Genomic DNA, 11,918 nt, shown 5'->3' with positions numbered 1-11,918 from the left:
CCGCTCAGCGGGGACCCCGCCCATTGAGACATATTAGGAATAAAGTTCGAGTTTTATTTATTCTTCTTGCACCACTCCTGGGCTTTGTTTCCAACCCCCTTTGATTACTGTGGAGATCCATTCCTGCGACGGCGTTGCGAGACTCCTTCACCGTTTCCTGCGAACAAAACATTTTATTTTCGTATCACGCTTGGTTTGAATCCTTTTTGCTCTGTTCTCCTTGAACATCTCCCTTCCCCCTGAACACATAACATGCGGGACTTATAAATATTGAAACCCGATTTTATCACAGCAAGGCACGTCGTTAACATGTGACGGTAGGCATAAAGCGCAACAAATGGTGGTTGCAAGTTTTCATTAGTTGCATCTCAAGGCCGCTCGTTATATATAACGCAGGCGTATATACAAGTAATTTTAATGTTTATCTTTTTTTGGACGGGGATGTGTTGGGGAGGGAGGTACCGTCCAGCAAAAGAGCGATTCCCAAATCGCAAGGAATGTGTGTATTACAGAATACCTCCTCACCCCCTATCAGGGAAATCCTACGCCTGGCCAAGTAATGCTACACTCGACCATAGAAGGGCGGGGTCGTGCCTTTTCTAATAGTAAAGTAAGCCCGAGCTTTTATTCCTCGGTCTGTAGTAGCTTCTCGTCTGTGCCAACCTTTATTTAAAGACCATTTGCGATGTATTTTCTTCATAGTCACCCCTTGCAACGTTGCACAAGCGTGCGGTTCGACCCAGAAGGTAAAGCCCCTTAAGATCTGCCCCTAGTGGAGTCAGTGTGGGCGCGTACAGTACACGCAGAGACGGTCGCCTGCTTTTCACCAGGCTTTCCTCTGCGGAGCGCGGTTTGGTTTTGAAAACAGAAAACCTTTTTGTCTTTGCTGTTGAAAAAAAGTAAAGACCCTAGAGGCTGTCACCCCCCGTACATTTGTAGTTTTCAAGAGTTTCAACGAAATGTCTTTTTCACGACCAGCGCTTTGGCAAAGTTAACAACAAGCAGGCGCTGGTTTATTTATTTACTGGGCTTTTGCAGTGCCGCGCCGCAAGACTTTTTATAAAGGGAGTCGCCCGAAAAGATTTAAAAATATCTCGAAAAAGCTGGGCCTAAGTTTGGTTTCGTTCCCCCAGCTCCACGGCCGATTCTGCTATTTGGCGCTGCTGTTTGCCAGCGTTGCCGGGGCAACTCGAGTGTGTTTATCATCCAAGCACGAAAAAAAGTCACCGGTGACTCACGAGGTTTTCCGGCCAGAGTTTTAAAATAAGATTAACGCGAATTTTAGCGTGCTCTGTGCATGACTTCAGGACATCCCCTCCAACCCAGATGTGAGACAGGATCTGTGTGATTATGGAAAGGGTGCCCCCCCCATTAACCGAATCAGAAGCCAAGTGGTGCCCCCAAATGCTGTACAAAAAACGCAGGTGATGCGGCAAAAAAAGAGAAAAATCCACGCAAGGCACCACAAGAAGGCGACTAGATAAAAATATCCGTTATACCACCCTTCGAAACTAATTACTACAGAGTGCTTTACAGAAATTAGTGCTACAGGGTAAACCCAAGATTCATATGAATAAACCTAAGATTAATATGGAACTAAACACAGTGACGTTTTCTAAATAGCCCCATCCCCCAAAATACCCCCACCCCCATTTCCCCAGTTTAACACGTGTGCCTGGAAGATAACTAACACGCTAATAATTAATTCAACAGATCAATAAATACAACTGAGAGGGGTTCTTCGAATATCTGTGTCTGCGATGAAAAGAAACAGCGCTTTTGATCAGCAGGGCTGTGGTTCAGTGGTTATTATACCTGCCTGGCAGCGCTGGAGACCTGGGTTCAATTTCCAGACCTGGGGTGCTATCTATGTGAAGTGATCCTGTGATCCTGAATTGGATAAAGCGTTAGAGACTGGATGGATGAAGTACTACAGAGTACTTCTGTTTTTTTAATCTGTCTGAGCTTCTTCTTGACTTAATTGTTCTTAATTAACGGTTGTCACATGGTCTTTAGTCTTTATAATAATAATAATAATAATTGCTTACACTTATATAGCGCTTTTTCTGGACACTCCACTCAAAGCGCTTTACAGGTAATGGGGATCACCTCCACCACCACCAGTGTGCAGCCCCACCTGGATGATGCGTCAGCAGCCATAGTGCACCAGAACGTTCACCACACATCTCAGAGGGGAGGAGAGCAGAGTAATGTAGCCAATTCATAGAGAGGGATTATTAGGAGGCCATGATTGGTAAGGGCCAATGGGAAGCACCCTGGGATTATTAATGACCACAGAGAGTCAGGACCTCAGTTTTACATCTCATCCAAAGGACTACACCTGTTTACAGTATAGTGTCCCCATCACTATACTGGGGCATTAAGACCCACATGGACCGCAGGGTGAGCGCCCCCTGCTGGCCCCACTAACACCTCTTCCAGCAGCAACCTTAGTTTTTCCCAGGAGTCTCCCCTCCAGGTACTGACCAGGCTCACACGTGCTTAACTTCAGTGGGTTGCCAGTTGTGAGTTGCAGGGTGATATGGCTGCTGGTTTAAACTTTACACTGTAAACGTACAGAGCTTTCTAGAGTTTTATCGTGGGCTGTAATTCTCCCCGGACCAGGTGAGAGGAGCGCTGTCCTAAATTTTCTTAAATTAAATCGTCCGAAGTTGCTGCTGCTGCTGCTGACGTCGTCGTCATTCAGTCGCTTGACTGGCGGAACTGCAGTGCGACCAAAGGTCAGGGCGCAGCACAAATCATGTAACGCACGACTCGCACCTACTGAAAAAAGGGCTAAAGCTTCGTTTCAGCCCAATCTTGAACAGCGACCGCGTTGTAGGCGAGACACGCCTTTTATTTGCAAACTCGGTTTCATTTTGGAGCCCTCACTGCACGCTCGCACAGGATGTTTCACAAGACATTTCAAGAGTGACTTGCTCTTTAGAAAATCCACCAGTACCACATGTCATCAGGAAACGTAACTATAGCTTCATAAGGCATTGCAAAAATAAGCTATTTTTTTAACTGGAGAGCAAATTTTCCCTCCTTCAATGTCATTTTGCACTCCTTATTAAGTTGCGCTTCATATCTCGTTTCTATCTCCCTGAATTGACACAGGCTGGATCTCTCACCACAGATTGTGGGTGACATTGTTGCTTCGTGTACACAATTTACACAGGAGACAACTTCAGCGCCCAAAGCAGCAATTGAACCCAGAGGTATCAGAGATGTTTCTACTGCCTGTACTTAAATCTAACCGTGCTAGTTCCTAGGACGAGACCTCAGTTTTCAGCGTAGGCTTTAATCAGTTGCTAATAATAATAATAATTGCTTACACTTACATAGCGCATTTCTGGACACTCCACTCAAAGCGCTTTACAGGTAATGGGGATCCCCACCACCACCACTAATGTGCAGCCCCACCTGGATGATGCGACAGCAGCCATAGTGCGCCAGAACGCTCACCACACATCAGCTCTCAGTGGGAAGGAGAACAGAGTGATGAAGCCAGTTCAGAGATGGGGATTATTAGGAGGCCATGATTGGTAAGGGCCAATGGGAAATTTGGCCAGGACGCTGGGGTTACACCCCTACTCTTTTCGAGAAACACCCTTGGATTTTTTATCCGAAGGACGGCACCTTTTTACAGTAAAGTGTCCCCGTCACTATACCGGGGCGCCCCCTGCTGGCCCCACTAACACTTTCAGCAGCAACCTAAGTTTCCTAGGAGTCTTCCATCCAGGTACTGACCAGGCTCACACCCGCTAAATAAAAAAAAGAGGGGTGAACTTATTCAATACAAGAATAATTACTTTAAAACAACATAGTATAATTTAAAAAGTAGTTTCCAAATCATTCACGAAAGAGCGTTACAGCACTTTTAAACAGTCTCTGTCATTGCTGCTGTTCTTAAAGTTATCTCATAGTAGGAGCCATTGGGATCCAAACAAAAACAACATAGAAAATCTTTTTTAAAAATTAATTTATTAAAAAAAATTGAATTGCAGGTTCACCAATGATTTAGTAAAAACACGTCCATTAAAATAACCAATGCTTTCGACGTATGCTTCGTATTACTGGGCTGCCATGTTTATAAGGTAACAAAGCACCGCACACAAAAGAACGGTCTTGCTCCCTTCGGAAAATGTTGATTGCTGGGATTCGTAGACGTGAATGAAGCCACTATAAGACACACAGCCGCCCTCTGGTGGTACTACATGGAAATGTAGCATTAAACTTAAATTTGAAGTAGGGATCCAAGTAGACCTGTGTTGCAGTTAACAGACAGTATCGATTTACCCGCAACCTTGTCTGTCTTGACAGTGGAGTTGAAGTGAATAACCCTCGGGGGCTGCCGAGCCCTTTGTCTTTAAACACAGCTCACTGTGGGCTCTCGTGATTCATATCATAGTGTAACATACAACAAAAGCATAACATTCAATGTTTCAAATATAATACATCCTATAAAACACAAACTGGAAGTTATAAACCTCCTCTTTAAAAGGAATGAAAAAATAAATTAATCACAATTGTAACACAACAAAGAGAAAATCCTATCAGTCCAGGACAGGACTGTGAATTTAGCATGCGAGAACAGTGATTAGTACTTGATGTACATAATTGTTTCACATTTATTTGTAATCTTATAGATTTCCAAGTAGACTTTGAAAATTGGTTTAAAAGATATCTCAAATTATTGCCACAATTGAAACTGGAAAGGATGAATTTCCATTGAACATTCTTGAAAAAAGCTGAGTAACCACTAGGCATCCATATCTCCACAGTCCTGTCCTGTCTCTCCTCAGCCCTGTCCATTGGTCATGCTGTCTGCTGCAGGTCTGCTGTGTCTGGAGAGTTGCTGTGGCTCAGGGGGTCACTTGCTCTGCTCATAGGGCTCATCGTATTCATTGTCACCCAGGAGTGAAGGTTCTGGGGAGACTCTTCCAGACAGGACTTTCTCTGCAAGAGACAGAAACACTCAGGTTCACAACTGCAGTATTAGGCTGAATCATTTTTCAGCTCAAGCTATGCAATTCTGGTGACAGTAGAATGATTCTCCTTATCAGTTCTGCAGATACTTAGAAACAGCTGTGGTTCTACCTGGTTCTGAGGTCCTGTTGTCCTCTTGGACATCATCATAGTCCAGATCACCCTCAGTCAGACCTCCTGGAGAGAAGAGAGACTGTCAGCTGGACAGTGGCCGAGAAACTATCATGACTATATCACTGTTGTAACAGTGTAGGTCTTGGGATTGCCGTTCACCAGCAAAGGATCGATACCTCGAGAAGAGGTAGAGGCAGTGTGTAGTATTAGAAAAAGTAGGGCTCTTCTCAAAGATGAGAAGGGGGGAGACGAGAGGAAAAAAACAGAAACATTCCAAGGCATTTAATAATAATAAATGCTTACACTTATATAGCGCTTTTCTGGACACTCCACTCAAAGCGCTTTTCGGGTAATGGGGATCCCCTCCACCACCACTAATGTGTAGTCCCCACCTGGATGATGCGACAGCAGCCATAGTGCGCCAGAACGCTCACCACACATCAGCTATCAGTGGGGAGGAGAGCAGACTAATGAAGCTAATTCATAGAGCGGGATTATTAGGAGGCCATGATTGGTAAGTGCCAAAGGGAAATTTGTAGTTCAGGTGGGCAGCTGCGTCAGCATGCGTAGGCTGCAAAGGAACAAGTAATAGGTTTATTCCATGCTGAAAAAAAGAAGAAAGAGAACACAACGTTTCGGCCGTGGAGCCTTCTTCAGGTGTGAAAGGGAAATTTGGCCAAGACACCAGGGTTACACCCCTACTCTTTTCGAGAAATGCCAGGACCTCAGGACCTCAGTTTTACGTCTCATCCAAAGGACGGCGCCTGTTTACAGTACAGTGACCCCGTCACTATACTGGGGCATTAGGACCCACATGGACTGCAAGGTGAGCACCCCCTGCTGGCCCCACTAACACCTCTTTTAGGAGCAACCTGAGCTTTCCCAGGAGGTCTCCCATCCAGGTACTGACCAGACTCACACCTGCTGAGCTTCAGTGAGCTGCCAATCGTGAGTTGCAGAGTAACATACAGTAACTGCTGGCCATTTGGAGGTGTGAAAGAATGCACCTTGGCTGGGAAACTGACAGTGTGGCTCGAGGACGAACAAAAGAGGAATCGTGTGAGAATGCAATATTGGGGTCTTAATTAGAAACCCAACTGGTGCTGATGGTAGACATTCTCATGCGATAATCAAGGCAAGAGAAACAATTTAGAGGTCTGATTTGGTGGTGTTAGTGGTAAACCATCCAGGTGGATGCTGCACATTGGTGGTGGTGGAGGGGAGTCCCCATTGCCTGTAAAGCGCTTTGAGTGGAGTGTCCAGAAAAGCGCTATATAAATGTAATTTATTATTATTATTATTATTATTATTATTATTATTATTATTATTATTATTATTATTATTATTAAACAGGGGATGATTCCTTCCACTGTGTCACACTGAATACACTCTATTGATCAAGATTTGAAGAAGATACATGTAACGAACAGTTCTTTCCGGACCCTATGCGGACGACACAGTCCGACGGAGTGGGGAAACACTGGGGAAACGTCATGCAGGAATACGGGGCTGAAGACAAGGGGGCGTGTCTAAGGTGCGCTGGTGCACGGGGGAGTTGTGGCCGAGGCGAACAATCCGAGAGAGTAGTCCTTTGGGAATATCCAAAACACAAGGGTAAGTCCAAAACCAGAAGATCCATCAGAAGAAGGAATTAAAAACCACGAAGGCCAGGTCGGAACCGGCGGACGGGGAACAGGAACAGGAACAGAGGTTAAAACCTTAACGGGACCAGGCGCTTCCAGGTCCCGGACTCGCACGATATGGAAATCAGATGCAGAGCCCAGAAGAGCGTCAGCGCCTGGCTTTTAAGGTGGGCAGGGAATGGGAAACAGGTGCAGAGAATGAAGTCTTTAGTGAAAGGGCTGGAGCACCCTTAAGGAGGGGGGACTATAGTCGTGACAATACACACCTGAACAATTTCCAAAATCTACCTCATGCACACTATCATGCCCATTTTTTTCATTTAATATCTTTCAACTTTTAGAATCATAATAAAGCTAGTAAATTACATTGACTTATGTTTTATATATTGATAGTCCTTTGGAGCAGTGGTTCTCAAAGTGTGGTCCGCCGGCTGACCTAGTCATCTTTCCTAAAGCAAGTCAATGTTGTTTAGGCCAGAGGAAAGAATATTGTAGCATCCACCATGAAGAGGCTTCCCCTAGGAGCACGGTTAAGAAGTGCAAGTTGTAAATAGTTGGACTGTTGATCTACATAGTAGGAGGCACTTGTGTGTTGGCTCTAGGTATTGGGGTTTCACCAGCCGTTAAGGGGACTGTGTGTCAGTAATGGGGTGAGCACCAGCCCAGTCGTAGGCTTGGCTGGCTTGAGGGTCTGCTGAAAGGGCAAAGTTTCCATTCATTCTCCTTGGCTGTACCCTACTGTTGCCTTTGTGTTTTAATGAAGCTTGAGTTATGGCAGACCACCTCGCCTCTTCATTCTCCCCATCAGCGCCTAACCCTTCAGTGTTTTACTTTTATGCAACACGAATGAAACGATGTCACACATTGAAAACGAGAGAGCAGTCTATTGCGTGGTTACGCTGTTTACGTTTTGATATGCGAGTGTGGTTTGACCGTTGAACTTATTGTTGTTTGTACCGTTTTGTTCTTATTTTGGGATATCTTACTTTGAGTTTGAAAGTTCAAAGTGTAATTTAAAGAAGCAGTCGAAGCAGAAGGGTTATTATGGAGGACTGGCTCAAATCTGGGACTCTGAAACGCAAATATAGCGACGATAGTGACAGCGCAACTGCGAGTAAGATGCAGAATAGAAGTGAAAATGCGAGTGAGGTAATTTGTGAACCATACCAGCAGTGCTGTAATTCTAATTGTTCACAGTTGACATCACGCTTGCGTCCAAGTCAGTACTTCGCGGATCCGCTACGAGTTTACCGATATAGTGGGTGATGCTCACCTTCTGGCATATGTCAGGTATGAGTATGTAGGAGGAGTACATGATGAATTTCTTTTTTGCCGATGTCCGTCAACCAACACAACTGGTGAGGCCATTTTTGAGTTGCTCAACAATATCATTGTAAGTAATAAAGTTGATTGGACACAATGCGTCAGTATTAGTACTGATGGCACTGGCGCTGGTAGGATGAAAGGGATGACAGCACATAGCAGAGAAGTTTCACCATTTGCAGTAGCAATAAATTGTTGCATTCATCGTGAAAAACTGGCTGAGAAGAAGATGCCAGGCGGACTTAAAATGGTTCTGGGTGAGGCCTTTGATAAACATTATCAAAGGATGCCCTCTGAACGCATGTATTTTTAAAGCTTTATGTGAAGAGATGGGAAGTGAGCACACCAAACTGCTTTTCCATAACTGAGAGAACCACTGCATTAGAGGATACATTGCCTAATGATCAGCTCTGCAGATGTTCAAAACCACCTCTGACTGAGGTCTCTCCATTCTGCTTCACATCATTATAGACTAGATCATCCCCAGACAGACTCCCTGGAGAGAAGAAACTCAGGCAACTGTAACAAGCAGTGAACAGTCTCCACCATATATATAACCTCATACAGAGTTTCATACCAAGTTGTAATAATGAACCACAGGCGTTGTATACATAGTTTTGCAATACTGTGTTGACCTTGAAGTTTCATCTGCTAAATTCTCCTTATTTGTGTATAACCCAGCACTGAAAATCTCTGACAGTGCTACAATGATCATGAAGTGGTACAATGATCACAATCACTTCAGGCCCCAGCCTGTCTTACCTGGAGTTTTACTGTCCTCACCTGCCACATCATCGTAGTCCAGCCCTCCAGAGAGATCACTCCCTACAGCACAGAGATCAGACAGGACAGTCACTCCAGCTGCTGAGAGACTCCTCTCCTCACTAGACCCCTTCTACTGCTCTAATAGGAATAATGTTTGCACAACTGACACCAGCTTCAGGAAGAAGACAGTGATGAAGCAGATGGTCAGCTTACCTTTTCTGAGCTGTCTGTACTGTCCCTGCTGGTACAGCCTGTAGTCAATTTCCTCATACAGAGCATCCTGGTAGGGAAAAGAGGTCATTTCCCACCGAGCAATCTCTGATTGGAGATGGAAAACAGGCCTGTTAATGTCAGGACATCCCACAACTTCATACATTGACTGGTTATTGCCAGAAATGTAAGGCAGTTTCTCAGTCCCAATAACCAGAAACAAATCAGATTTAGAAACAGAAAAAAAAAACTGAGCCAGTGTATATTAAATTGATCGGACACCATTCATCAATTATTCACTTCACTGTCAGATCAGAGCCAGACCAATACTGTGGATGTGAGATCAGACACCACTGACTTGCTCCTGATCAGCACTGCTGTGCTGTCAAACACAATACAGAGTCTGACTGGTAGAGACAGCGGGGAGACCAAGCTCACCTTTCTGAAGGGCTCTGTTCCTCTGTCTCTGCCCACAGGCCAGGGCAGCAGCCACGAACAGCAGAGCTCCCAGGACGATGCAGACTGTCCACAGAGAGGACTGGCCTCCTGGAGCCTGACGGGCTGGTCTGGGCTTTGGAGGATCTGAGACAGAGGGAGAAACACGCTGCTATTCTCGTCCTCTGCATTTTCCAAGTAGAGTATAAACTCATCCTCAAAGATCAAAGATGTGGATGACCTGATGTAAAGGAGATGTCAGTCACAAAAAATGACACCCATTCAATCTGAAACTGTAATGACGACTCATGCTGACCTGGGGAGGACAGCAGTCACAGAGCTGGAGAGTGAATCCACTCATTGGGCTCTGAGAAGTCACTTTGCAGACAAGCACGAGTGAGACCAAACATACTGCACTGAGAGCAGAAGCAAGGGGAAGCTCATACTGTACCTTAACAGAGGGCATTTCCATGAGATAAAGTTGAAGTAGCAAGCAAGATCTGAAGCTGGGAAGACAGCTGAGAGCAAAGTCAAGAACCCCTAACAAGTAAAGGTCAAGTAAAGGTCCACAAACTCAACAGTGAAGCTTAGCAAGGATCTGAGAAAGACTAAAGGGAGGGAAACCCAATGATTGAGCACCAGACTATTAGTTAATGAGGTAACTACCGATCATTTATAGGCAGGTAGTACTAATAAAGCTCCTAATCTGGGAGTGTGAACCTGTGTTCACATGGGTGTTACAAAAGCACAAAAGAAATATGAAGCAAATGATGTGAAGGTGCCATTACATTGCAAGATGCTTTTGTTAGAAAAGAGTTCAGACATGATTGGAATTTCAGGTGCCTGTCGTATTGTACAGTAGTTGTTAACTGCAGAGAACAGGATTCGTATTTGTTTGAAAATCATCTGGACAAGGGGATGCTAGCTCTCTCTCTGTACTCACCAGCACAGCGAACCCCTGCTCTCCTCCTGTGCTGGCAGTCGCTCTGCCCCAGTGCGGCGTGCTCACAGTCCCACAGGTGGAGTTCGCTGCCCCTGCAGGTCACCTCGTCCAGCCACACCGTCCCGTTCCCCTCCCCCCAGGAGGCCTCTGTCCCAGCGCTCACTGCCTCCCCACAGCCCAGCTGCCTGCACACCACCTGGGCGTCCCGCAGGTCCCAGGAGTCATCGCACACCGTCCCCCAGGAGCCCCCGTACAGCACCTCCACCCGGCCAGAGCAGTTACTGACCCCTCCCATGAGCCGCAGCCTGTCTGTCTCCGCAGGGAGAAGGGGAACAGAGAGTCAAGAACTACAAGTTCTCTGGTAAAATCTGGTCAATAGTTTGCACCCAGGAAGTATTTTGGAAGTGAAAGAAAATCCCAAACTTTTCTGGAAGAGGGGAAAAAAATACCCATATTCAACGGAAGCAACTTCTTAGATCAATTAACACTTCAATCATCTAGCGATGGTGGAATGGGATGAAAACCAGCAGGTGTGTTTGAGGAGGGGCAGAAGGACACTGTCTGAGAACTAGTTGCCCCGAAACATAAAACCCATCTCATGTAATCAGAGATGTAAACAGCCTATGAGGTCAAGCTTCTTCACAGTCCTCTTCAGAGACACGTAAAAGAGACCCATATACCCCTATAGAAGGTGGATTTACACCAATACAAGCGAAATGTTGAGGGAAAAAAACACCAGTTTATTCGGGTGGGATATCCTTGCTTTATTAACACAATATACAAGAAAGTAAGATTACATTTACGCTAAACTGTTGCAGGACAGCGTTAATGCTAAAAGTGCTTACTACAGTATGTAAAGGACAAGTTAAAAAGTATTTAACATTGTAGGATAAGACAGAAGTTCTGTTGAATCCTTTTTTTTTTCGCCATCTTATGCGGACGTATTCGAGCCACATAATGTTTTTTCATATAAACAGACAAATAGTGTCGCTTGTTGCAGCCGGTGCCAAGAATAGGTCCCGGCTTATTGCGGAGCTGGGTACAGACACGACCAGATTAATAAAGACGGGCTATGGGGAGTGGTGGTAGGAGAGATGATCCTCGCTGTTTGTGTTTTAACACGTGTAAAATGAGCTGCATTTCCCACAAGCTACAGCAATGTGTTCGCATGAAAATGTGTTCTCATTAAGAGCATTTCTCTTTGCTACGGATAAAGAGTTTTACACAGCGTTGAGATTATTTCGCTTCTCCCGTTAAAGCTTTTTATCGCATCTTCATTTATCAATGAAAACAAATCTATGATTAAGAGAACACCAAGGAAGCACATTTTTTTCTATGGAAATCTTTTTCGCTATACGAATGTATTTCTTAGGTTTTGATTAGATTCATACAATCGATAAATAATACCGCGTGTTTTCCAGCTTTTCACTGAGCTCATACAGTAGCAAGATCTTCGAACTCGGTAAATAATACCGCGATGATCACAGCAACAG

The 11,918-nt window shown here is 45.0% G+C and overlaps 1 protein-coding gene across 1 annotated transcript; it reads right to left on the bottom strand.

Moving 5' to 3' along the window:
* Positions 1 to 4,015: 4,015 nt before the first annotated feature.
* LOC148660017 (scavenger receptor cysteine-rich type 1 protein M130-like) lies at positions 4,016 to 10,735 on the bottom strand. The gene is made up of 6 exons (XM_088637757.1): positions 10,426 to 10,735; positions 9,486 to 9,629; positions 9,051 to 9,155; positions 8,835 to 8,897; positions 5,104 to 5,169; positions 4,016 to 4,962 (listed from the first exon to the last, which is right to left on the bottom strand). Exons 1-6 carry the CDS (start codon positions 10,718 to 10,720, stop codon positions 4,877 to 4,879), a joined length of 759 nt encoding a protein of 252 aa, XP_088493883.1. The 5' UTR covers positions 10,721 to 10,735; the 3' UTR covers positions 4,016 to 4,876.
* Between the last annotated feature and the right edge of the window lie 1,183 nt (positions 10,736 to 11,918).

The sequence above is a fragment of the Lepisosteus platostomus genome, chromosome 6, assembly GCF_059453375.1.
Source record: "Lepisosteus platostomus isolate fLepPlt1 chromosome 6, fLepPlt1.hap1, whole genome shotgun sequence".
NCBI lineage: Eukaryota > Metazoa > Chordata > Actinopteri > Semionotiformes > Lepisosteidae > Lepisosteus > Lepisosteus platostomus.
This window is presented reverse-complemented; position numbering and strand designations above follow the sequence as displayed.

Excerpts from the sequence above, each read along its gene's own strand:
- LOC148660017 (XM_088637757.1), bottom strand. The coding sequence starts at position 10,720 with ATGGGAGGGGTCAGTAACTGCTCTGGCCGGGTGGAGGTGCTGTACGGG. Across the intron at positions 9,156-9,485 it reads GAACAGAGCCCTTCAGAAAG|AGATTGCTCGGTGGGAAATG; the intron begins GTGAGCTTGGTC and ends ATCTCCAATCAG. Across the intron at positions 4,963-5,103 it reads CAACAGGACCTCAGAACCAG|AGAAAGTCCTGTCTGGAAGA; the intron begins GTAGAACCACAG and ends TGTCTCTTGCAG.